This window comes from Centruroides vittatus, unplaced genomic scaffold, assembly GCF_030686945.1.
Source record: "Centruroides vittatus isolate TY-2023 unplaced genomic scaffold, ASM3068694v2 contig_724, whole genome shotgun sequence".
In the NCBI taxonomy this organism is placed as follows: domain Eukaryota; kingdom Metazoa; phylum Arthropoda; class Arachnida; order Scorpiones; family Buthidae; genus Centruroides; species Centruroides vittatus.
In genome coordinates this window covers 76139-100181 of record NW_027122462.1, presented here as the reverse complement: position 1 = coordinate 100181, position 24043 = coordinate 76139, and the positions used below count along the sequence as shown (strand labels likewise).

Genomic DNA, 24043 nt, shown 5'->3' with positions numbered 1-24043 from the left:
CATTATATCAAATATTTGTGTGAGATGAGCAGGGGGTCAGGGGCTAATCCCTTCCTGACCACTTGATCTGCACGTAATGATGAAGCCTGATCTCGGAGTAGTTGAATTGCTAGGAGGGCAAAAAGTGAGTGGGGAGTGCGGCAGTAAGTTGACAGGTGTCCTTAGAGTGACAGGAGACAGGTTAACAAATAAAACATTTACTGATTGACTAAAATAATATACAAAGGCAGTTACAAGACTATTCTAAAACTAGTAAGTTCTATGCGATTATATGCGGTTAAATATGACAAAATGTACGGCTTTACAAATTTTACAAACAGGCGGCTATGAACTACGCCTAACGCTATTCTAGGGAGAAGAGAGTTCACAAAGTTCTAATAAGATACCTCTTAGTGTGAGATTGAACGATATAACTCGAAGTAGGGCGGTCGTCGACGATATAGAAGAGTCGCTGAAGGTCCTCTCCGGCGGGATTCTGGTCTTGGACGTGGAGAATGGTAGACACAAATATAGAAACAACTTTCTAGTGCAAGTTTCTGGTGGCACAAGCTTTTATAGTATTAGTGTGTGAAAGCAGTCTGTTGTTGATGATGACTTGCACTTCTTGACAGCTAAGTGTCAATTTTCCCACCTAACTGTTGATTGTTAATGGAGACCGCTGCTTCAATTCTTCTCCGAGGAGTTTTTTTTCAACCAGGGATGTTTAAAACAATTTCCGAATGAAAAATGAAAGTTTACTTTTATTTACAAAATTTTCCCACTAAAATTTGTGGTCTCACAATTCGTTTTTCAGAAATCAAATGCTATTCGTATTAATGTATATGGTTATAAAGATATTGTTTTTCCTTATTATACAGTATAAGTAAATTTGAATTTGATAATAATGTAAATTTATTATTATATCGAAGTCATTATTTTTTAATTTGAAATTTCAACAGGCTTTTAAACAAAAAAACAAGTCTCTTTACTACTATTGTAAAAATTGCTTAAACGGTTTTTAACTCGAATTGAATTTAAATTTACATAGAGAAATATGTACTAATTTCAAATTTCAGAGACTGTCAGTTCCTAAAGTCGAAAAATTCTATTCTTAAATTTAGTGATTATCATAAGATTCTTAAACACCCAACTTGCATACTGTGAGCTTGCCGAGATGGGGGGGTTTATTCCCAACCGTCGGGATAGCTAAGGGCTATACGTACGCGGGTAGCAGTTTTGATGAAACAGAAAAGAGAAGCGTTTCACAAAGAAACCGTTTATTTTTGTCGAAAAATGCTTACATAAGTGATTGACAATGTTCCAGATGTCATTCTTCTGGTTGGAGGTCTCTAGAAGTTTTTGTTTTGCAATGATGGAGCCCTGGGGTGATGACGAGATGAAGTTTGCAAAGTGAAGAAACACAAAATATCAGTGAGTTGAAGCACAAAAAAAATTTGAAGAGAACGACGATTACAGCAAAAGTATGTTAGCAAGAACCTCTCTCTGTCCTTGAAGTCAGTAATTTTATAAGTTTTTCGAGAGATCACACTGTTGCTAATTGGGCAGATTTTTCTTCAGCGCTTTCTAATTGGTCCCCTACTTGTCTCCAGGTGTGAATAGAGCTTTGTATAGGTTGCGGGAAAGGTCGGCTAGAGATGGTTTACCCAACACCATATTCTAGACTCTGCTCACATTTAATTGTTGACTATGACATCTAAGCTCATTTCGATATTTTTTTCTCTAGTTTCGTTCTGCTTTCTAAACGGCACCTTAAATTTTTAATATATTCCGTTCTAAATTTTCTTTACCAAAAATTATGTTTATCCCGTTGTTCATTACGAGCGTTGACGTCAAAGTCCAGTGTTGGCGACTTGATACTTACACAGTTTGTTTTCTTTACTGTTATCCTTAACAAATTCGTACATATTTCTTTTTGAGGAATATTTGCGGGTTTCACAATACTTTGTGACTTCGAATGTTTACCAGAAATAGTTTTTAATTAATGTGATGCAACCAACGGATAGTTTAGTACTGTTTAGTACAAACTAGTTTTAGTACTGTTATGCAAATTTATAAACCTATTTGTTATGCGATGATCGTATTAGATAAAAACGAACAATTATTTATTCTAAATTTTACTGGGGAAAATATGTAATAGATTATTTTCTAAAAACGTTAAATTAACAATCAGAACATCTTATTAAAGAAATAGAACTGAATATTTCATTAGATCGTTGGACAATTCCAAATTCTATTCATCGAGGAAAATGTAATATTTGTGGTAGAAAGTTTTCCCCTAATGATTTGAGCGTAATTAACCATAATCATTTAGATGGAAGTTGAATCGACAAATAGCGTGTCAAAGATGTAATTTAAATTTAATTCAAAAACCCTTTACTCTTGTTGTTCTTCATAATTTTTGTGGTTACGATTCACATTTGATTTTAAAAGATATTTTTAAAAAGTATATAGCTTCTATTAGAATTATTCCCATCAATATGGAAAATACACTACATATACTTTAGATTGTTTTAATTTATAGATAGCTATCACTTTGTAAATTTGTCGTTATCCAGTCTGACTGACAATTTTCATCAAAAGGCAAAGTTAAACTTACAAAGATTAATTTCCACAAACTTGTTGCCTTGTTGAAGAAATGACACACCCAGTGTAATGCCCAGAGCCTTCTATACAAACTTCAACTATTGGACGCCAGACCCTCAACCACCTTCTCCTCGCCTCATGGAGAAAACTCACGAGAAGGGGCAAATAAAAAGAAGGCGATGACCAATGCAGAGAGTCATCACCAGTTTCCTATTCCAAAAGTTGCAGATCCTTGAAAGTCGCAGCCAATCCCGAGATCGAGTCCTTCACTCAATACCTGTGGATTTATCTTCCGATATTATTACCTGTGCCTGTACTTTTGTCAAGTTCTTCCTTACGGATTAGCCATTTCGCCTGTAGTGCATCTGAACGAAGGACTGCCAAGAACAGAAAACTTTCTCCTGTTTGATTTATCCGGCGGCATCGTAGCAAGAGTCGTTACCAGGTATTTATCATCATATAGAACGTGCTTAGCGAAATATTAAACAATAATCAAACACTTTTATCGTTGTCGAGATAGTTTAATTTAAAAGTAACGTTGTCGATCTATTCCATAGACTATGGAATAGATCAAAAACATTCCTTTTAAATTAAACTTTCTCGGCAACGATAAAGGTGTTTGATTATTGTTTATGTACTTATTAACTCACGATTCGTTTGTAAATTTTCTCCGATTGACCCAATTACGACCGGTTCCATGTATACTATATTTACTTCTGTTAATATTAAATCATTGTTACTAGTCAGAAAGGATTTTGAGTAAATTACTTCCCCGTTTCTCTCGACTCATATCTATTCCGAACTTAACCGGTCACCCGCGACCGCTTCCTTGACGTGATAACCTCCTGTCGCGATTTCCAAGTCCTGAGAGCTTCGGTGGTGTCTCATCCTGAAGAGGGGTCAAGGAGACTCCGACCCTCCAGTCATTGATTACAGATTATGGTTACAGGTGTCTGATTTAACGTGCTGATTCGACGATTACAGCAGTGTAATTAAAACAAAACAATAAAACGAACAGTATATGTAATAAAAGACACTGCTAAAACAATAAAATAATAAATATAATTACTGTTAAAACAATTAAACGATAAAATAATTCACTGTACATGTTTTTTAAATGTACAGTGAATCAGTTCTGTATTTCATATGTACTAACTTTCGATAAACAATACCTATATTCCAAAAAATAATAGTATCTTCGGATTTGCGACGTAAGTTACGTTAATGTGATTAAATTGTTTACCCTTATACAAATTAAATAGATGAACGGCACGGCAGTGTTTCCTACAGAAAGAGTATAATAAACATTGGAAGACACTACTAATTTCAGGTAGAGAACAAATTTTAAGCTAAATAAATTCAAAATATAATTAAAAATGGAAATACTATAGATTACCACCAGGTAATTTCGAGACTTTGAGTATATATCTGAACTGAGGAGACCAAGTCGAGTTCAACGATATTCTACTTTTGGACCGGAGACAAAAAATAAAAACGTTATCCTACTTTCTGCGGCGATCGTGCGATGATCGGTAAAAGCGTCGCTCTCTCCGCTAAGCCGATCGCATGTTTAACAGGCAGTCTGGCAAGTCAGCCATATATACCTTCAACAGGGGCAGATGTCATCCATGAGCACACCGATCATCTGCAGTTAGAGTTAAGTCTGCTTTTTCGCACACCGGCTCGCCTAGTACTACGCGCCGCTTTCGCGGCTTGTCCAACGAACCTAACCTATTTCTCCGGGAGATGACCGTAGTTCGACGTCATAGCTTGCAGAATTTACCGCAACATGACGGTGCTAGCAACTACGGTGCGGTCTGTATGATAGCATTAAAAAAGTATAACTTAAAAACTTTCATGACTTTTTATTTTTTGTCTCTGGTCCGAAAGTAGGGTACCGATGAACTCGACTCGGTCCCCCGAGTTCAAATATATACTGAAAGTCCCGAGATTCCATAGGCGGTAATCTATAGTACAGCCTTAAAAATTGCAACTCTGATTATGATGATGCCACAATATAATAATTACTCGTATTTACTCTCTAATTTAATAAGTTACTGCAATTTTTAATGTGTGAAAATGAACAACAAGTGTTACGTTTGTGTTGCAGATGTGTGTTACTTCTTCTTGTCATCTGTTTTAAAACTGGAGTAGTAGCTCACAAAGTGTGAATGCGCCAAGTTCACAAACAATACTATAATACAGAATCACGTGTAAGAATGACTTTTAATCGGGATAAATAATTTTTATAAATTTTAAGTATTTAAAAATTCTGATCTTAGATGAGGTGTAAAATTTTATACCATTAAATCCAAAATCAAAATTGGTGAAAAGCATTTCGACTGCTCTGTGTAAGGTAAATTGATACAGTAAACGTTTTTAATTATAATTTTAAAGAATTTATTACTGAAATTTATTATACTACACTCGGCACATTGACTTTAATCGGTCTATACGAAAAGAAACTATGCCATATGACAACGATGGGAGACCACAGTGAGAATTCACAGTAATAGAATTTACAAAAAAAAGAAATAAATTATTTATGAAAAATGGCGCGTAAAAGCGTTTTAACAATGTAAAAAACATAAGAGCTAAAAGAGATCAGAAATACATGTCAACGTTCACAGACTGTCTTCCATTCCTTTTATTTAACATAGACCCTTACTCTCAGGCTGATCATGTCTATCTTTTTCCTGCGCGGACTATCATATTGATAATAATCTGAAATACAAGAAACACTGTAATATGAACGTTTGTTTTGCAATTTAGTAATTTTATATTTTCTGAAACAATATATTTTTTTTTTTATCGTTTCTCGATAGTCATTCTTATACCGAATTTCGGGCGAAGAATGACGTCACCGGATTCGAAAATTTTATCTCTATGGTCCAAAGACTTTACTCGAAATTGTCGAATGACATTGGCTAAGACTGTCTTCATCTTCGCCATGGCGAACTTTTGACCTATAGAAAGGTGAATACATAAAAAACACAGGAAAGTCTTTGTCTGGTGTCGCAATTACTCACCTATGCAATTGCGTGGACCGGCAGAAAACGGTAGAAAGGCAAAGGGGTGACGTTTCTGGCAGTTTTCAGGTAAAAATCGATCCGGATCGAACATTTCAGGATTTACGAAGACAATGGGATTATGATGAATCCCATAAATGTTAATTACAAGGGATGATTTTGCCGGCAAGATATAATTTCCTGAAAGAAATTTAATTGTTTTTAATGAAATTTACGCCGTTGCTGTAAAGCGTATTTAATCTCAAATTGCGGTACATACCCACTTTCAAATCGGATGGATTTTTTCTTACTATGACGAAAGCCGGAGGATAGATCCTGAGTGTCTCCTGAAATGAATCCAATATTTCAAAATGATTGTCAAATATTTTAGATATTAATTAAATTTCCCCTTCTAGGCTTGCATGCCAGAAACGAAAATCCTGATAGTTAAAGGGCAACATAACCTTCTTCAACACACTGGATTGGCCCATGCTTCGGATAATCAAATCATTTGAGTCAATCGGCTGATTGCTGAGTCATTCTTGACGTCGATCTGCACTCAACCTTTTGTATTTTTAAACAGAATTCACAAAATATAAAAATATGTTTGATGTTCTTATATACTTTTTGTTAAGGTACAAGAAGTTCGTATTAATAGAAAAAAAAATAAATTTTATTCATATATAGGTATGTGGAGATAAACTTATACAATATTTTGATACATTTTTGTTTTAGTCCTGTACCGAATATATTGGGGGGTTAAACAAACAAACAAAAAACATTAACTTCTGCTTTGTAGCGCTGGTGTTATAAGTGTAAAAGTCTGTAAAATTAGCCTAAGTGTACAGTACGTGATGAAATCGAAAACATATAGTATATATACTGCATATTGTTACGAATGACTAAGCTGATGGGGTAACGCCTATATATAGCCTATCGAATGTAAAGGTTTTATTTGTTTACACTTAAAAGTCAGTGTTGAATAGTTGCCATTCTTCACATGCAAAAAGAGTTTAATGGGGAAAAATTTTAAGAAATTGTTGACTTCCAATCAGTAAACAGCCGAAAAAAACTGAAATTATCGGTCATCTGTTGATTGCAGAGAAGTATCCGAATTGCAAATCGACCCGGTGCAACATATAGATTTAACTACATAAGTATTTTTGTCTAGAAATGCATGGAAACACTTGCTACAGAATAAACTCATTCGCTGTCTTTATCAAGTTAAATTATCGTGCCTCATAATAATGATTTTTCTAGTAATACTCTCATTGTCACCTCTTCAATGTTCTATATTATTTATAAATATTATACAATTTGCTTGCACTTCTGTATTTCATGTTCGCTATTAGTACTAATTTACTTTTATATGTATTAACTTTAATAGTCATTATTATTGTATATACACTTCCTGATTTAAATCTTCTTGGACTGTATTCATTTGGTTTGTTTTCTGAATACTTAATAACAACAATCTATAAATAAACGTTTTCGAGTTAAAACGCTCGAATTAAAAGATATCAGATCAATAGATCGAACTAGCTTCTACTTTCAAACTGCGTGAGCAGTGAAAATATGCGCTTGCATCTGCAACGCCCGCTGCTCACTGCACGAGTTCGTTTTTCACTCTCGGTATATAAAGTACATATTATGTAACGTTCGTGTGTTTTCGGTGCTTGAATTATTTTTAGTGTATTTGGTTATACCAGCATATTTATATAACTACTACCTATTAAACCATGACATCAAAAAAGAGTTAGAAAACCTTAATGTCTTAAAGAAAACTTGTAATATCGATCATTTAAGTGAAAAAGGAACCTATCGAGAAGCATAAAAGTTATACACATGCCACAGATCAATGGCAATATTAAAGATGTCGACGTCTACACCGTACGTCTTTATTAAGAAGAAGGAAGCAATAAAAGAAACAAACGTGGTCAATGCTCTGACAAATTTCAACTTCAGGAAATCGCATATTATGGAAGAAATGGAAAAATTTGTCCTGGTGTAAATAAATAATAAGCAATTGGCTGGAGATATTATGTCTAGGATGAATATTTGTAAGCCAAGCAGCTGCCTAACGACCTAAAGAAACGAGACGTCACTATTTTTCACTAAAGCAAAAGAAATTCAATTTTTATTTTATTATACAAAACTTACTTATTCCATATATTAATGCTGTGCTTGAATTGATGATTTCAAACATTTAATTCTATTTCTTTTACTTTACAATTTGTGCATTTTCATTTTATTTTTAGAGAAATATGTATTTAAGTGGACTGACTGACTGGCCAACAGTGGACTTACCAGACGAAAAAAAAAGAACAGAGACAGAATGTAAACAGAAAAAAAACGAAAGGAAAAAAAGCTCTTTTTTTGATATGTATGTTGTGAGTCGCGCAGTGTCGATACCCCCGTTAGGTACTGTACCCCCTCGTTTTATAGATAGAAGAAGGCCAATTTCCTGAATCGAATTTTATAATTTTGTTCAGAACTTTGTTTCTGTTCACAAACTCGGTATTCGTTCGTCTAAAAGGCTCATTCTTCTACTTCGGAGTGCTCTTACCCTCCTCGCGCCTTAACTATTTGGTTTTTGGGGGGGGCTGAATCGGAGGTGTGTCCGACAAAACACACTTGGTGGCAGGGCCCTATCCTAAACTTGATTAACTTAATTTTTCACGGCCCCTGCCCCCACATTACCTTGACAACACATTCGAGATACTTCATTTTTCTAAGGTCTTCGGACATAATAGATTTATTTATATCGTCACCAAAAATTTTCTTCAGCTCCTGGTACACTTTCTCCTGTATATCGTGATGCAATCCGAGCAAGTAAAGAGTCCAACTAATTCCCATCGCAGTTGTGTCGTGCCCCTAAAAATAATAGAATTATTACACAACCTCATTCTCTCATTTCTGAATTCGGAAATAAAATTGATCTTACTGCGAACATGAAAGTGTTAACTTCTTCTATGATATCCTTTTCGTCGAGACTTTCATCCGTTAAATGATGATAAAGTAGTAAATCAAGAAATGCTCTCCTCTTCTTTACGCCTACGACTTCTTTCTCTTCTTGAAAGTTGTCGAGTGTTTGATTGTCTTCTAGTTCTTCGATCAGTTTCTGTTTCTTTTCTCTAATTACCTGAATTGTTTCCATTCTTTATTTACTTTAATAGTTTAACAATAAAAGCAAATAAACTTGCCTTTCTGTCGAATTCCTGAACGGATTCAATGTGTTTGTAAAATTTTTTTCCTAGTGGACTCAAGTTGAAAATGGGACTGAACCAATACCAAGGCTTTGCGAACCATTGAATAACTGCCGATGTTATTCTGAATTATAAAACACAATGTGGTATATTATAAATACTCCAAGTAACTGAATTATTTTTCATATTTTTAAAATATTTTAAAATTTTATCTTCAATCAAAATTTTTTTTTTTTTTTTAAACTTCGTAAAACACTTTTGTCATTAAACTAAGAAAAGGAAATGATTTTAAAAGTTGAACTTAGTTTTGTTACTCATTATTACAATACTTAGATAAACAACGTATTCCAGCAATAATTTTTTATTCGTCTAACGTTTTTAGCTATCTTTGAAGCCATCGTCGGATCAAACGTGTTTTAAACAGTATTCTTTAAAGTTTAAAAAATTATGTTTTAAACAAGTACATTGTTATAATTTTCATTTGTAAAACAATATTTTAACGACGGTTGTTGCCAGCACCTGACAGAACTGTTGTCCAAAATCTCAGCAACTTCCGGTTGCTTCCAGGGTGCTGCAAACGAGATTTTCGGGGCTCGATATGCCAGCAAACAAGATGGCAGCCACAATAACACTCGTAAAATCTCTATTCAGTGTTGACAATTTCGACTTTAATTTAATGAATGTACCTGAATAAATTAAGACTACATTTGTTAGTACATTAATAGAATACTTTAATATACTGTACTAATATAGTTATGTAAAATATCACATAATTAGTTCTAGTTGTTAAAGTGTAATCGTAGGATTAATTTATTTATTTATAGCTTTTACGAAAATTTATAAAATTTATAACTTTATGCCTTCTTGACATTTTTTCATCCTATATCCAAGCAGACAGCATTTGTCTTCTTCTCTTCTGAATGAAAGCAGTTGCGTCACTTCCGGTAACGTATGTGTGAGATTTCGAATACGCCCATTGATTTGAGGGTTATGCAGAGCCATTGAGAAGGAGGCAAAACTTGGAATATTAACTCTACTTGGAAAAAAATGAAACGGTTTTATTAGTCCAATCCCTGTAAAATTAATGTTATTTTTTACGCTAAGATTTCCTTATAGTGTAGTCAAAAGATTTCACCATTCAAAACTAGCATCATTGCTTGTGAGTTTGGATGAATAGAAGGTTTCTAATAAATACTTAATAATGAAAGTGTGACAATAAGTAATAACAAATCATTTTCTACTTATTGCAAAACTACCTTATAGTCAGATAGTTTGATACTGTTACACTCATATGCTTAATTGCGTCGTTGAATGTAAACTTGTATTTAGAAGATAATTAGTGTATTTTTATCTTATGAAAGAAGCAGCAAAGATTAGATTGTATGCGTAAATGGAAACTCTTTCGTTTCTTCAGATCCACAGGACACATAAACTAATTTGCATTCTATGCGAAAGTGTGTAATAGCGCAAAACTACCAGTGGTCTGAAGGATAATTTTATCCATGCTATGAGATTTTTTCACAGTCAGTTAAAATTACAAGGTTTTTTATCACCTTTGATTCATTGTCACCTATTGCAATTATAACTACTCGTAATAAAAAAGCTGAGATTATTGTACAATAATCGATAGACACAGAGATCAACGAAAATAGTCATTAAATAGGCATTGAAAAAATAGCTAGAACATCGTTAGTGTTATTTAAAAGCAAGTTATAAATAGTTTTGAACAGATAAGTTTTATTCAGATTCGTCATCAAGTATTTTTTTCCAACTTACTCGTGTGTGGCAACGACATAATTAGTACCAGCTCTGTCTTGACTGTTGAATTGAACTCCCATTGCTGAATCTGTAAATAATAATAGTATATTTATGAAATAACATATTAAATTTGTATAATTTTCTTAGTAAAGTTGCGCGTATTAACAGTAAAAAAATTCGAAAATAAAGTTCAAAAAGTACTGAGGAAAAGAAACCGTTTTAACAAATTAGAAACATTTTTAATAGGTGGTCGTCTCTTTATTCCGAAAAATTCGGTAGACTGCCTTACAGCTAAACAGGCTTAAAAACTTTTTTATTGGTTTTTTATCAAATGCATTTCGGACCAGTTTTATGAGTCCTGGTCCCTCATCAGTGCTACAGGAAACAAAGGTTTTTTATTAACATGAGTGACGCGAGTACAAAAAATTATAAGATTTACAAAATTCCTTAAAAAACATTCTTAAAAACACATTTTTTATACCTTTTTAGTTCTTCGTATACTCCTTATTAACAATACAGTGCTCACTGGGTTCTGTTTTCATATTCGTTTTTTTAATTCCTATTTCCCCGTGTACTTACAGGTAGTGCTACAATTAATTATAAAGTTTTCTTATATAAAAAAATTTTTGGAGCAAATAGTTTACAAAGTTCTGTGTGACTTATACAGAGTTTTCTATAAAAAATACGTACTTACTATTTTTTCCCGGATGTATTCTAAATATTTTCCAATACATTTTGGTTCTATAAATATACCCCTTAAGACTATTCGAAAAGCGTTATGCTTTTTACAATTCTAGAACGTTTTTCGCAGTAGAGTGCCAACACATAAAACAATTAGCTAGTTGCGCCCTCTATTACATAATACCACTGCTGGTCGATTTGCATTCCATTTGACAGATTTACTAAATCACTATTATTGTTATGTTTTATTATTTCTACGTGTTCTTTAAACCTACGTTTATATATATTTTTTTCTATTTGGCAATTGTTGTTTATTATGTGGTTAAACCAAGGGGAGGTGTTATGTTTCAATCTGATGGCAGCCATATGTTCATTGACCGTGATTCCAACTTACGCCCAGTTTCACCTATGTAATACTTTGGGTGTTGACAATTGCAGTTGATTTTATAAACTACTCCTGTTTTTTCCCATATATTACGATTATTTGGTTTTTTACCATTACCGATTTGCTGCGATATTTTCTTTGTTAACAAAGGAGCCAAAACAATATTGTCATTTTTTAGGGATTTGGAGCATTTTTCATAAATATGTTTAGATATATAAGGGAAAGGTTTATGGTTGGTTTCTTTCCTGTTTTTTATATTGAACCTGTGTTTGTAATATTGTGTTTGCCAGCTATTTAATAAGTGCTTGGGGTAGTTATTAAGTATAAATTTATGATTTAATTTTTCCACTACAGTTTGACGTTCGTTATGTTGATATTATTAACAAAACTAACAAACAAATCCCTAAATATGTCAAAAACCTTCCTATTTTAGGTACTAGCTTTAACTTGCCTACAAATAAAATAACAGTGGATTTAATAGCTCACTTAGACAAAAGTATTAAAGCTATGCCTATTAAAAAAGGAAAGAAAAGTGACCTTATAGGTTCGATAATACAAGACATGAAACAATCACACCAGAAAAATAAATATAAGGTTAATAAATTTAGTTATAACTTAAGAAAAACAAAAGACTTTTTAAAAACTAATAATTTATCATTCATTAAAGATGATAAAATGAAACAACCTATAATTATAGACAATAAGGTCATAGAAGAAAGAACAAAAGAACAAATTAACAACGAAAAATATATAAAATTAAATAGAAACCCATACGGAAAAGTTAAAAAAGACTTAACAAAAATGGTAAAAAACATGTACCTAAACAATAAAATTAAGGAAATAGATAAAAATTATATACTAAATTTAAAAAATAATAGAACCCCAAAATTAAATATAAGGTTAAAAACACATAAAGCTGGTTAAAAATATAGGCCAATAGTAGATTTTCGAAATTCAATCTTATATAATTTAGAAAATTACATAAAACAACAATTAAAAAATGTTGAAAATTCAAAAAATAGTATTAAAAATGCCGATGAAGTCATTAATATAATTCAGAAAACAAAAATAGAAAAAACGGATACTTTAATCAGTCTTGATGTTAAAAACATGTATCCAAACATAAAATGGGATTTAATTAAAAACAGCCTCCTAAATGAAACCGTTGATCAAGATTTAATAACCCTAATAGAATTTGCCTATAAAAACAATTACTTTGAAGTATATAATGAATTTTACAGACAAACGGATGGGATCAGTATGGGGTCAAAAATGGGACCAAAGCTGGCTGAATTAGTAATGAAAGATTTCGATATTAAAATACAAAATATTCCAGGCGAGAAAAGAGTAATGAGATATGTTGACGATTACTGTATTAATTTTTAATTATCAGGTAACTAATGAAAAAATAATTTTTGAGGAAATAAATAGCATAAACCAATACATGAAATTTGATACAGAATTAGAAAAATATAAAAAAATTAACTTTTTAGATATAACTATAAAAAAGGAAAAAGATAATTTCACTTTTAAAACTTACAAAAAACCATCGGATGTAAACAAAACAATCAATTATTATTCCTACATCCCTGGTACCATAAAAAAGAATACATATATTATGGAATTAAAGAAAATATACACTAGGACGAGTCAACATAACGAACGTCAAACTGTAGTGGAAAAATTAAATCATAAATTTATACTTAATAACTACCCCAAGCACTTATTAAATAGCTTGCAAACACAATATTACAAACACAGGTTCAATATAAGAAACAGAAAAGTAACTAACCATAAACCTTTCCCTTATATATCTAAACATATTTATGAAAAATGCTCCAAATCCCTAAAAAATGACAATATTGTTTTGGCTCCTTTGTTAACAAAGAAAATATCGCAGCAAATCGGTAATGGTAAAAAACCAAATAATCGTAATATATGGGAAAAAACAGGAGTAGTTTATAAAATCAACTGCAATTGTCAACACCCAAAGTATTACATAGGTGAAACTGGGCGTAAGTTGGAATCACGGTCAATGAACATATGGCTGCCATCAGATTGAAACATAACACCTCCCCTTGGTTTAACCACATAATAAACAACAATTGCCAAATAGAAAAAAAATATATATAAACGTAGGTTTAAAGAACACGTAGAAATAATAAAACATAACAATAATAGTGATTTAGTAAATCTGTCAAATGGAATGCAAATCGACCAGCAGTGGTATTATGTAATAGAGGGCGCAACTAGCTAATTGTTTTATGTGTTGGCACTCTACTGCGAAAAACGTTCTAGAATTGTAAAAAGCATAACGCTTTTCGAATAGTTTTAAGGGGTATATTTATAGAACCAAAATGTATTGGAAAATATTTAGAATACATCCGGGAAAAAATAGTAAGTACGTATTTTTTATAGAAAACTCTGTATAAGTCACACAGAACTTTGTAAACTATTTGCTCCAAAAATTTTTTTATATAAGAAAACTTTATAATTAATTGTAGCACTACTGTAAGTACACGGGGAAATAGGAATTAAAAAAACGAATATGAAAACAGAACCCAGTGAGCACTGTATTGTTAATAAGGAGTATACGAAGAACTAAAAAGGTATAAAAAATGTGTTTTTAAGAATGTTTTTTAAGGAATTTTGTAAATCTTATAATTTTTTGTACTCGCGTCACTCATGTTAATAAAAAACCTTTGTTTCCTGTAGCACTGATGAGGGACCAGGACTCATAAAACTGGTCCGAAATGCATTTGATAAAAAACCAATAAAAAAGTTTTTAAGCCTGTTTAGCTGTAAGGCAGTCTACCGAATTTTTCGGATTAAAGAGACGACCACCTTTTAAACATAAATACAGTTACTGAAAAATTTAATAGAAACATTTTCCTTCTTTTCATGATTATGAATATGACACATTCCAATGCATCAGCATATGGCTACGAAATTTCGCATTCGAACTTGCAATCAGAAGTTTTCTTTAGCTCTAATTTAGAATCTGTCGGCTCTGTGCCTAATTATTTTTGCTTCTGCTATTGACAGAGTGGTTGACAATACGCTGTGTATGATTAAATCAGATGGTGTTATTCGCAAGATATGAAGGAAAATTAAACATTTCGAAATGAAGAAAAAAATTTAATTTAAAATAACATTTCCAAATTGACGTAATAAAGAGTCAAGTATAAAAAAATACTTTCAACTGCTCCTTCATTTTTCAGTACATTTTCTAACCGTATTTTTTAAACGTAAAAATTGTTAAAAACATTTTTTCTGCTTATAAAAAGGCAATTTTTCCTGCAAGTAAACATTGCTAAATTAATTCTTACCTCCAATAATATCTAAAGTGCACAGATTTATTAGATTGTCCATAAGAAATTCTTCGCACTGCTTTTTGTTCTTCAACTTTTCAATTAAGATGTTTGAGTGGTTGTTGAAAATTTCTTGAAAGTCTTCGAGAATTCGAAAGTGAAATGCTGGAGTTAACAATTTCCTTCGATGTCTCCACTTATCGTTCGAACTGTTTCCATTGTAAACGAATAAATTAATACTCTTATCAATGTGAAATATGCAATGATAGTTTTACCTTGTTAGAAGACCTGTCCCTAGCCACGGATGAAAAATGTTATACATCCAATCTTTGTTGATCACAGCGTAACTCTTCAGTACTTCCTGTATTAAAAAGTCAATTGTTAACGTTACAAAACATTTAAACAGTATGTGATAAAGCAATTATACCTGAGCCACGTCGGGGTGAGATAATATAATATAATTATAGCCACCCCAAGAAAATTTCACTAGTTTCTCTTCAGCGAATATCATAGATAGACCACTCAATAGTTGAATTACAACTAGAAAAATTTAATAAACAAGGCATTAACTTTCGTTGATCGTTATTCGAAAACAAATTCGTAAATAATAACTTTATATCGTAACATACGATTTAATACTATAAAATCATACTTACAGGTGCCACAAAGTTTTCGATAATCTTGCGCTTTTACTGGACAGAAAATCAGATTCCAGAGAATAGGCAAAGTGGAAATTTTCGGTATTTTATTTTTCCATTTGATTTCGCTGATTTTCTTCCATATATAAAGACCTGAAAAAATACCTCAAATCCTTTAGAAACTTTACGTTCATCGACACTTTCTATTTTTAATACGGCCATTTTCACCGTCTTAAGTTTACGATAACAAATTTGCCTTAATTTAACAAATTTATGTTTTTCGGTTGAGATTGAAGCAAAAAATAGAAAGATGAAAAACAGGAGACTAAAAATATCGTTGAATGAAAATATAAAATCATGAACAGGTGTTATTATTGAAGAGCCGATAAGAAGTTTGGAACAGAAAATCGTTTGCCGAGGTGATCGTTATATGCTAAATTGAAACAACATTATAAGAGGAAGTTATTATTTTATGTTTCTTAATTACTTTTTTTCACATAAATGTAGTTTTAAATGAAACATGTACTACTTTTATTCTTCTTGATGTACATACATAATGCATTATTCAAATTCGACTATAAATAAATGTTATTTTCGTTTTGCAATTTTGCTCTAGAACTCATTAATAAATTAAAAGATCTGTTTAATGTTTGTAACAGAAATTATACAAGTCTAAGTGAGCGGAACAATCTGAAATGTTTTATAATCTTGAAACATTACTTGTTAACAATGAGTATGCTGCGACTCCTCACTTAGCGCTAGGCAAATTCAATTAGTCGCTATATTAGAACTGGAAGATACGGATCGGTACATTCATAAAACGGTTTACGAAAGTGGAACAGAAAATGAATACACTTTGATGGAGCTGTCGTGATATTTGTGAAGAACAAAAAAAAAGTAAAAGCAGATGGCATTAAAGAGATTCTTCTAGAAAAATTCACCTGTGACATCTACTCCACAAGTATTGTACTGGTATTATTATTTCTTCTCGAACGTCCTCTTTACTCGCTCCCTCTGAAAGTTCCTGATAACTTTATTAAGAACTTCGATAAATGACTATTGGTTTAAAGAATTTAATGAGTAAAATATTCATTTGAATGACTTTATTAAAATGTAATATAGCAGATGAGCCCGACGTTGCTCGGCCAAAATAACGATAGCTAAGATTAAGATGATCAGATTATAGCCGATCTTACCTGTTTTTACCGAGTGCAAGAATTAGGTTTACCCTCTTCTGACACTAATTTGAGAATTTTTAAATAGATCTAAAAATATGTTCGATTTCCTGCAAAAAAAATCACATCGAAAATAGTACAGTAAAATTCGAATTTAGGGTAATCCTTAACTTTCTCCCTGTCCTTCGAGGAGGGATTTCGAAAAATCCCTTCTTTGTGTATATTCTCATGACATACCTTGTGTACTAAATTTCAATTTTCAACTTTTAACCGTAATATTACTATTATTATTACTATCAACCCAGCGCCGGATTAAGTCTCTAGCGTGCCCTAGACAAAATTTAAATTGGGGCCCCATATAAATAAGTTGCTTGTAAACAAATCTTGAAAAATGTCTCTTAAAATTTTTATTAATAATAGAGAATACAAACATTACTACTCAGACACCTTATACCTCTGAGAAATTATTAATTTAATATTGCAAACGTTTTCCACCTTTTCCACGGGTCATCTTCAAGCAATTTTTCTTTTAGAATATTATCTCGTGCAGGATCGAATGTATATGCGAAGATATTTCAAATTTTTAAAAACCGTTGGAACATTTTATGTAAAATATAAAATATAAACAATAATAAAAACATTAATAAAATTAATTAAGTAAACGTATTGATCCGCTAAATAATAAGTTAAGGGACGTAAGCTGACATAATATATATCTATATATTATATGGGATGGGGATATGCTGTATGTTTGATTAAACGGGGTGTTTGTCAATAATGAATTTTTACGCAGTTGGCAAATTCGTTGCGTCTTTATAGTTCAAACATCTACCTGTTGTCCCTGATCTCTATATTTCAAATTTTTTCATGCTTAATGCTAACGATAGTGAGCGTACTTGTTTGATAACTTTGGCTTCATTCCAATTAATTACTGATTCCGCCGTTTGTGCCATTCTTGATAAGGTAGTACTGCACTGTTTTTTACTTATGTCATACATATGTTTTTTTAGTCTTTTGTTTAAGCCTCTGTTAGTGACTCCAATGTATTCTTTATTCAGGTCCAATTGATCATTTTGTATGGTATTTTATAGACCCCAGAGCATTCATCCGCTTTTGTGCTATCTTTGTCGTTCCTGAGGGCACTGTAGATGGTGGGTGCCCGCTTATAGATCAGCTTTGCATTCTTACATTTGGCTATTTCCTTCATTATCGTGGACAATCCTTCTATGTACGTGAATTTAGTTAATTCTTCGTTTGAATCCCCTTTCAGTTTCTTTTTATTAGGTGTTATGTAAGATTTTATTAGGTTTTCGACTATTGACTTTTAAATCCTAGGGTTGTTGCAATGGTTCTAATTCTATTTAACTCTTGTATCTGTCATAAACGTTGGAGCAATAGGCAAATGCTCTAATAATAATGGCCCTAAATGCCGATAGTTCGTAAGTGAGCGGATCGTTTGATGTGGAGGGAATGTACAGTGAGTCATGCGTGGGTTTGATATACACTTTCGTGCATAAGGAACCTTCTTTAAATGTAACACTGATACCCAAAAAATGTACCTCTGTTGTGCTGAGCTGTTCCAGTTTTAGCATTAGGCCATGGTTATTCAAATTCATCGCATTCAATAAATGTTGTATTTTTTCGTCTTTCTCCCATACAATCAGTATGTCGTCCACATATCGTTTGTATAAAACGATATCATCCTTAAGTGTTGTAATAGTAGTTTGCTCCAACTTACGTATCACCAATTTAAAAAATAGCCCAGACATTGGGTTGCCCATGGGCACACCTTTCTTTTGCTTATAAATCTTGCCATCAAAAACGAAAACTGAATGGTAACATATTAGGTCAGCCAGTAGTTTCTTGTCTTCAGGATAGGCTGTTATCCTTGGGTCCAACGTGCTGAGGGTGTTTATCAAAGCTTTAAAACATGCGTTCAGTTTAATTGATGGATATTGATTTTCGAAATCCATAAGTGAAGCAATTTCTTCTTCCACTAAATATATGTTTTGGAGCTCGTTAACCACGTTCATCGGGTTCTTTGTGACATATTGGTTATTTTCTATGTGCTCTGACAGATATAGATGCAGGTTCTTTTCTAGTTTGTGAGTTGGTCCTTTGTGCTTTTCAACCACTGGTCGAATCTGCTTTTTATCTTTATGCGTTTTAGCGAATCCGAACAGTCTCGGCATACTTGGGCCTGTTATACTTGTTCCTTTGAGAAATGGAAGTATTGTGGTGATTGGTGATTTCTGTAATTTTTTGACCTTCCTGTCTAGGTTATCAATTATATTTTGATTCACCCTTTCGCATTCTGTATTTGGCACCCAAGGCAGAAATTGAAAGAAAAATCAGAGGCATGGAAGAAGTGAACAAAGACTATTTTCGTTGGAAAACAACCCTTAAAAGCATAAACCAAAAACCAAGGCAAACAGAGGTGAAACAAATTAAGCGCACGAAACGGTGGTTGGCCGACAACAAGTTAATATTGACACGAGCGGACAGAAGCAAACATTTAGTATTAATGGATAAGCAACATTATATCAACGCACTGGAATATTATATAAGAAATACGGAATGCGAAAGGGTGAATCAAAATATAATTGATAACCTAGACAGGAAGGTCAAAAAATTACAGAAATCACCAATCACCACAATACTTTCATTTCTCAAAGGAACAAGTATAACAGGCCGAAGTATCAAAAGTAATAATGAATGCAGTTACTGCCCTGACCAGATCTTTTATTTTTATAAATAAACCAATAAGAATTCGTTTTATTTCTAGGAAAACAAAGCTAGTAATACTTCAAAAATAATAATACAAAATATTTTTCATTTAGATATGTCTCGGATGCGTTGCAATCATTAAAAAAGAATTGTCAACTGTGCATTTCAAATTATAATTTTAAGCCGAAAAGGTTTGGAGTTAAATTCATTTTCCTCGTTTTAATATTAGTTAACGTTGCATAAAAAACCAAGAAAATGTAGTTAATCGAAGATTCGGCAGACTGACTGCCGACACTGAGAATTTATAGGCCTACAATTATTTCAAATTGCAGGTCAATAACTATGTATCGTATGTCATAAAAGTATTTTGTTTTCATTTTGTTATTTCTATTTATTCATACAAGCAATATATATATATTATAGCATTCGTACAAATAAGTTTCGTTCTCCATGTTAGAATATGCAAAAAGTATATTTTGAAATATTTATTGGATGTTATTGCTAAATTTTGTTTGTTTGTATTGCAGACATTTCACTAAACTAGGGGCACTATGTTTTTGATCGAAGCGCAGCAACGACTATCCAACCCGTTTTACATCATAACGGATGGGCAAAATTTCAGCGACTTCTCACTCGGCATATGTAGTATCTTTTTACTTTTAAAACGTCCTTAAATTACATAATTAATGTTGCGCGAAGGATACTACGTCAAGGTGTTATAGCTTACTTAATGTATACATGATTAACTTTTCGAGAAAAAAAAATGGATGACTTCCTTTCACTCAGTGGCGGAAATGAACTTCCTTCTACTAAATTTGATGTGGGCAAGGTACAATTCCTTCTGGTGGCGCAAGACGACGGATTTTATAAAATAAAAAGCAGTTGAAACTGTCAAATTTTTATTCATAAAAATGCAAACTATATTCTTTGACTAACATTAAAGAAAAATTTAAAAATGAAATGAATTAAAGAAACAGAAATTTCCTGCTTTTAGCCTTACTAAATTTTCAATAATCGTATCGTAATTCAGCTTAAATGTTATATATCCTTCAATAAATAAAACTGCCAAAGATGAAAGTATAAGTACTTTTTTGACCCATTGTATTTCTTAAATAATTTTTTTTTAGTTGTAATTTTGTAAAGTGTCTTTCACCATAGGCAGTAATTACCGGCATTGTTAAAAAAAATTGAAACGACGATGTAAATATTTCGGTAAATTTCTTTCAAGTTATTTTCTGTTATGTGTTGAAGAAGCTGTTTCACATGTTTAATGAAGTTGGGTAAAGTTGCGATCATTGTTTGTAATTCTTCATATAATTCGAAAGGTTGGAAGTCACCGCTCTCACCCACTCACGGGACTGAGTGTACATCTTGACAGTTTAATATTTGCCCTTTTAGAATATTTTTTAACATGCTCAAATCATAGAGAGAACCAAAATTTTCAAAACGTTGATTTAAAGACATAAATCGCGAATCCATATTGCTTATTATAGAATCAATCACGGTATAAAAAAATCTGTTTCATACGGCTTTTGGGAGACTGTATAGGTTAATCGCTGCCTTCATAATCGAACATCCTCTGTTTTTTGGTTACCCTTTCCTTTTTAAAGTCTTTTGGAAGTTCACAACTGCTATTCTTAATAAATTGACAAGCATCAGACGAGCATATTTCGAATCCAGCGTGAAAGTAACGTAAACAAACAGAATAGAAAATCCCAGCTCTGGCTGGCGGGGATTTCCCGCGATAGCAACGCAACGCCAGCAAATGTTGCTAGATTAAATAAAAACAAATTTGGTATGTCAATGTTTTTATCGTTTTATGACGAATAAAATTTTTCGTTGCGTTCACGGCTTTTAAGTAATGCATAAACGTTCGAGGCGCGAGGCCTGTCGGACCGCGAGGCCGTAGGCGATGGCTCGTGTCGCCCACCCCTTACCCCGCCTCTGCTTTGACTCATCGACTTCTCTTTTTTATTAGGAGGTATTCCTCTTGGATTTTTCCCATAAATTTTACTAGATTAAGGCCAATAGTCAATTTTTCACTCGTTGGTTCCGGGTGACACATTCAATGTGTTACCTTCAACACGGAAATAAGTTCCTGGAAAACAGTTTTAATTGTCTTTAACCATTTTTTCCGTTTTATCTCCTGAAGTTTTTCTCCCGAACAACAAAAATTAAACAAAATATTTTCACCAATTTCGGATTTTACATGAAAATAAAAATGTCTAAATACAATATCGCAAAAATAAGTAATTGCGAAAATATTACATAGAGAAATTAAACTATGTATCTAAACGATTAAACAAATAAAAAAAATTGAACAGATTGAGAAATAAAATACGGCTTGTAGTTTAAAAAATTCTAAAATCCTGTTTCATTTCATGAAATCAACAGAAAACTTAATATATCAAAAAAAAGTTTTCGTATTTTCAAGTATGAAAACACGTGTCAAAACTCTATATAATAACCAATAACAATCAGTTTTACTCCTAAGAAAACAAGACTAATATTATTAATCCTCTAAAAAACAAGATAAAAAATACGTTTGCATAGTTAAGTTTCAGACTCATTGCAATTACTAAAAGAAAATCGTAAATTAAGCATTAGAAATTCAAACCGATCGTTAAAACTCAAGCATCCAGTTGCTTAACTTTCCCAGCAACATTAAAAACTGCGTTTAGCACCTTCTGTTATGATATTAAACGTTTTTTTAAAAAAATAATATATCTTTATTATTAAATAGCAAAACGCTTTCTATCAGAGTAGAAATAGGTTTCATTAAAAAAGAAACTGTAAATGCTAACAACGAAGAAAACTTTCATTAAACTCGACCATTAAGTTCATTACGATACACGACCTTTTATACACTCAACCTGTAACCACCAAAATTTAACAACATAAATTCACCAAACACACAAACCGTCGTTCAAAATTTCAGAAATATTCGATAAAAACACTGGAGTTATTATGCTTGAAATATAATGAACAAAATGCCACACACACTAAAATCCGTACATACGAAAAACAAACCGAAATGTTTTTGCATTTATCGATGTTTCAATCTGCCTAGAGTCGAAAAATGTAAAAATCTATTGACCCCACATAGTTTCCTTCTGTTATATATAATAGAGCCGGGAAAGTAAAAGGAAATTTTGATTGTAAGAGAAATATATCTATAAGAAAAATTCGTTTTCGTCTTTATAATATTGCGGATTGTTATTCAATTAAAATATGGTTTACGAATTCTCTTATAAAATCGTCTTTTTTAAGATATTCGTCTTAAAGTAATAATACTTTTAAAAAATAATAATGAAAACTTTTAAACATTTACTTACTTCCAGACACAGATGAAGTCTTTCCATGCGATATTAAACCGGAATCATTCGCTCGTTGTTTTCTGTTTCTCCATTTCTTCACTAGTGTATAAATCAACACAAGACAAATAATAACCAAACTTAAAAGAAATTGAAAAGTTGACAGAACCATGATTAATATACGTTTTGCTCGGCACTATCCAAAGTGGTACGTAATAATTCACTATCTACTTGTATATTACTATTAAAAAATAGGCAAATGCCAATAAGAAACGGAGTTTTATGACGTCGATCTGTTGTCTGCCAATCGTAGAAGTTAAATATCACACTACGCTAACCGGAAAATACTGCTATTATTTTTCTCGCTTTTCGAAGATTTATTCGAAAATTTTAACTACTTCGAGTATATTTTGATTCAATTAACGGTTTTAGTGTCAACCGGTGGCCGAGTGGATGAACATCATTAAACATTCAAAGTGAAACAGTAACTTTATTGTGTCATTATATGCCAGAACTACCGGCCACGTGATTGACAGTAAATAGCTCATATTATTAATACCTCTATCATAGCTAAATACATCCGAAACTTTATTATTTTCTGCAGACAGAAAACAATGAAAATCTCATTTAAAATCTCACTCGCCGACTCCGATCAAAGAGAAGTGAATGAACGATATGAATTCGTTTTGCGATAAATGCGTGTTGTCGTTTGTATTAATTCTGTTTATGATGTAATTTGTATTTTAATTGTTTTCGAAAAAAAAATAAATATTTATAAAAATATTTACGAATGAGAATTTGTTAATAAAATAAGAAATTATTTTAAATTAACATCGTGTCTATGCGCGAGACAAATATTTAAAATAGGAAATTTATACGAAATGATTAAAATGATAATTAATAAATGTAAACCTGTATAAAAATTCCTGCATAATAGGACGATTTATAACGCATTTTTAAGTATGATATAAAGTAACAAAATATGTAAATACATAAATTAAAAAATTAAGAATAATAATTATAACTCGGAGGAAATTTCCATTAATATGTTATTGTTGTTTGTCTACAGTAAAGTAGACATTTAATTGTAAAAGGCATGAATAAATTCGTGGAAATGGCAAGAAATCACAGAGATATAAGAAACTGATAAGGAGTTAATTGCATAATAATTACTTTCGCTTTCTTATGTTTCCTTGATGGTATCGATAGATTTCTATTCAAGTAAGACATTCCTATTGACATTGACAACCTTGGTTA

At 32.1% G+C, this 24043-nt stretch overlaps 1 protein-coding gene across 1 annotated transcript in view; it reads right to left on the bottom strand.

The window, feature by feature from the left end:
* Positions 1–22970, bottom strand: part of LOC136980787 (cytochrome P450 4c3-like) — a 45125-nt gene extending 22155 nt beyond the window's left edge. The window contains exons 1-11 of the mRNA XM_067276981.1: positions 22808–22970; positions 15589–15723; positions 15360–15472; positions 15208–15293; positions 14951–15141; positions 10574–10643; positions 8795–8921; positions 8536–8733; positions 8292–8465; positions 5872–5938; positions 5613–5792 (exon numbers count right to left, since the gene is read on the bottom strand). Coding sequence (XP_067133082.1) covers positions 5613–5792; positions 5872–5938; positions 8292–8465; positions 8536–8733; positions 8795–8921; positions 10574–10643; positions 14951–15141; positions 15208–15293; positions 15360–15472; positions 15589–15723; positions 22808–22958 — 1492 coding nt within the window. The 5' untranslated portion in view covers positions 22959–22970. The remainder of the gene's footprint in view (positions 1–5612; positions 5793–5871; positions 5939–8291; positions 8466–8535; positions 8734–8794; positions 8922–10573; positions 10644–14950; positions 15142–15207; positions 15294–15359; positions 15473–15588; positions 15724–22807) is intronic.
* Between the last annotated feature and the right edge of the window lie 1073 nt (positions 22971–24043).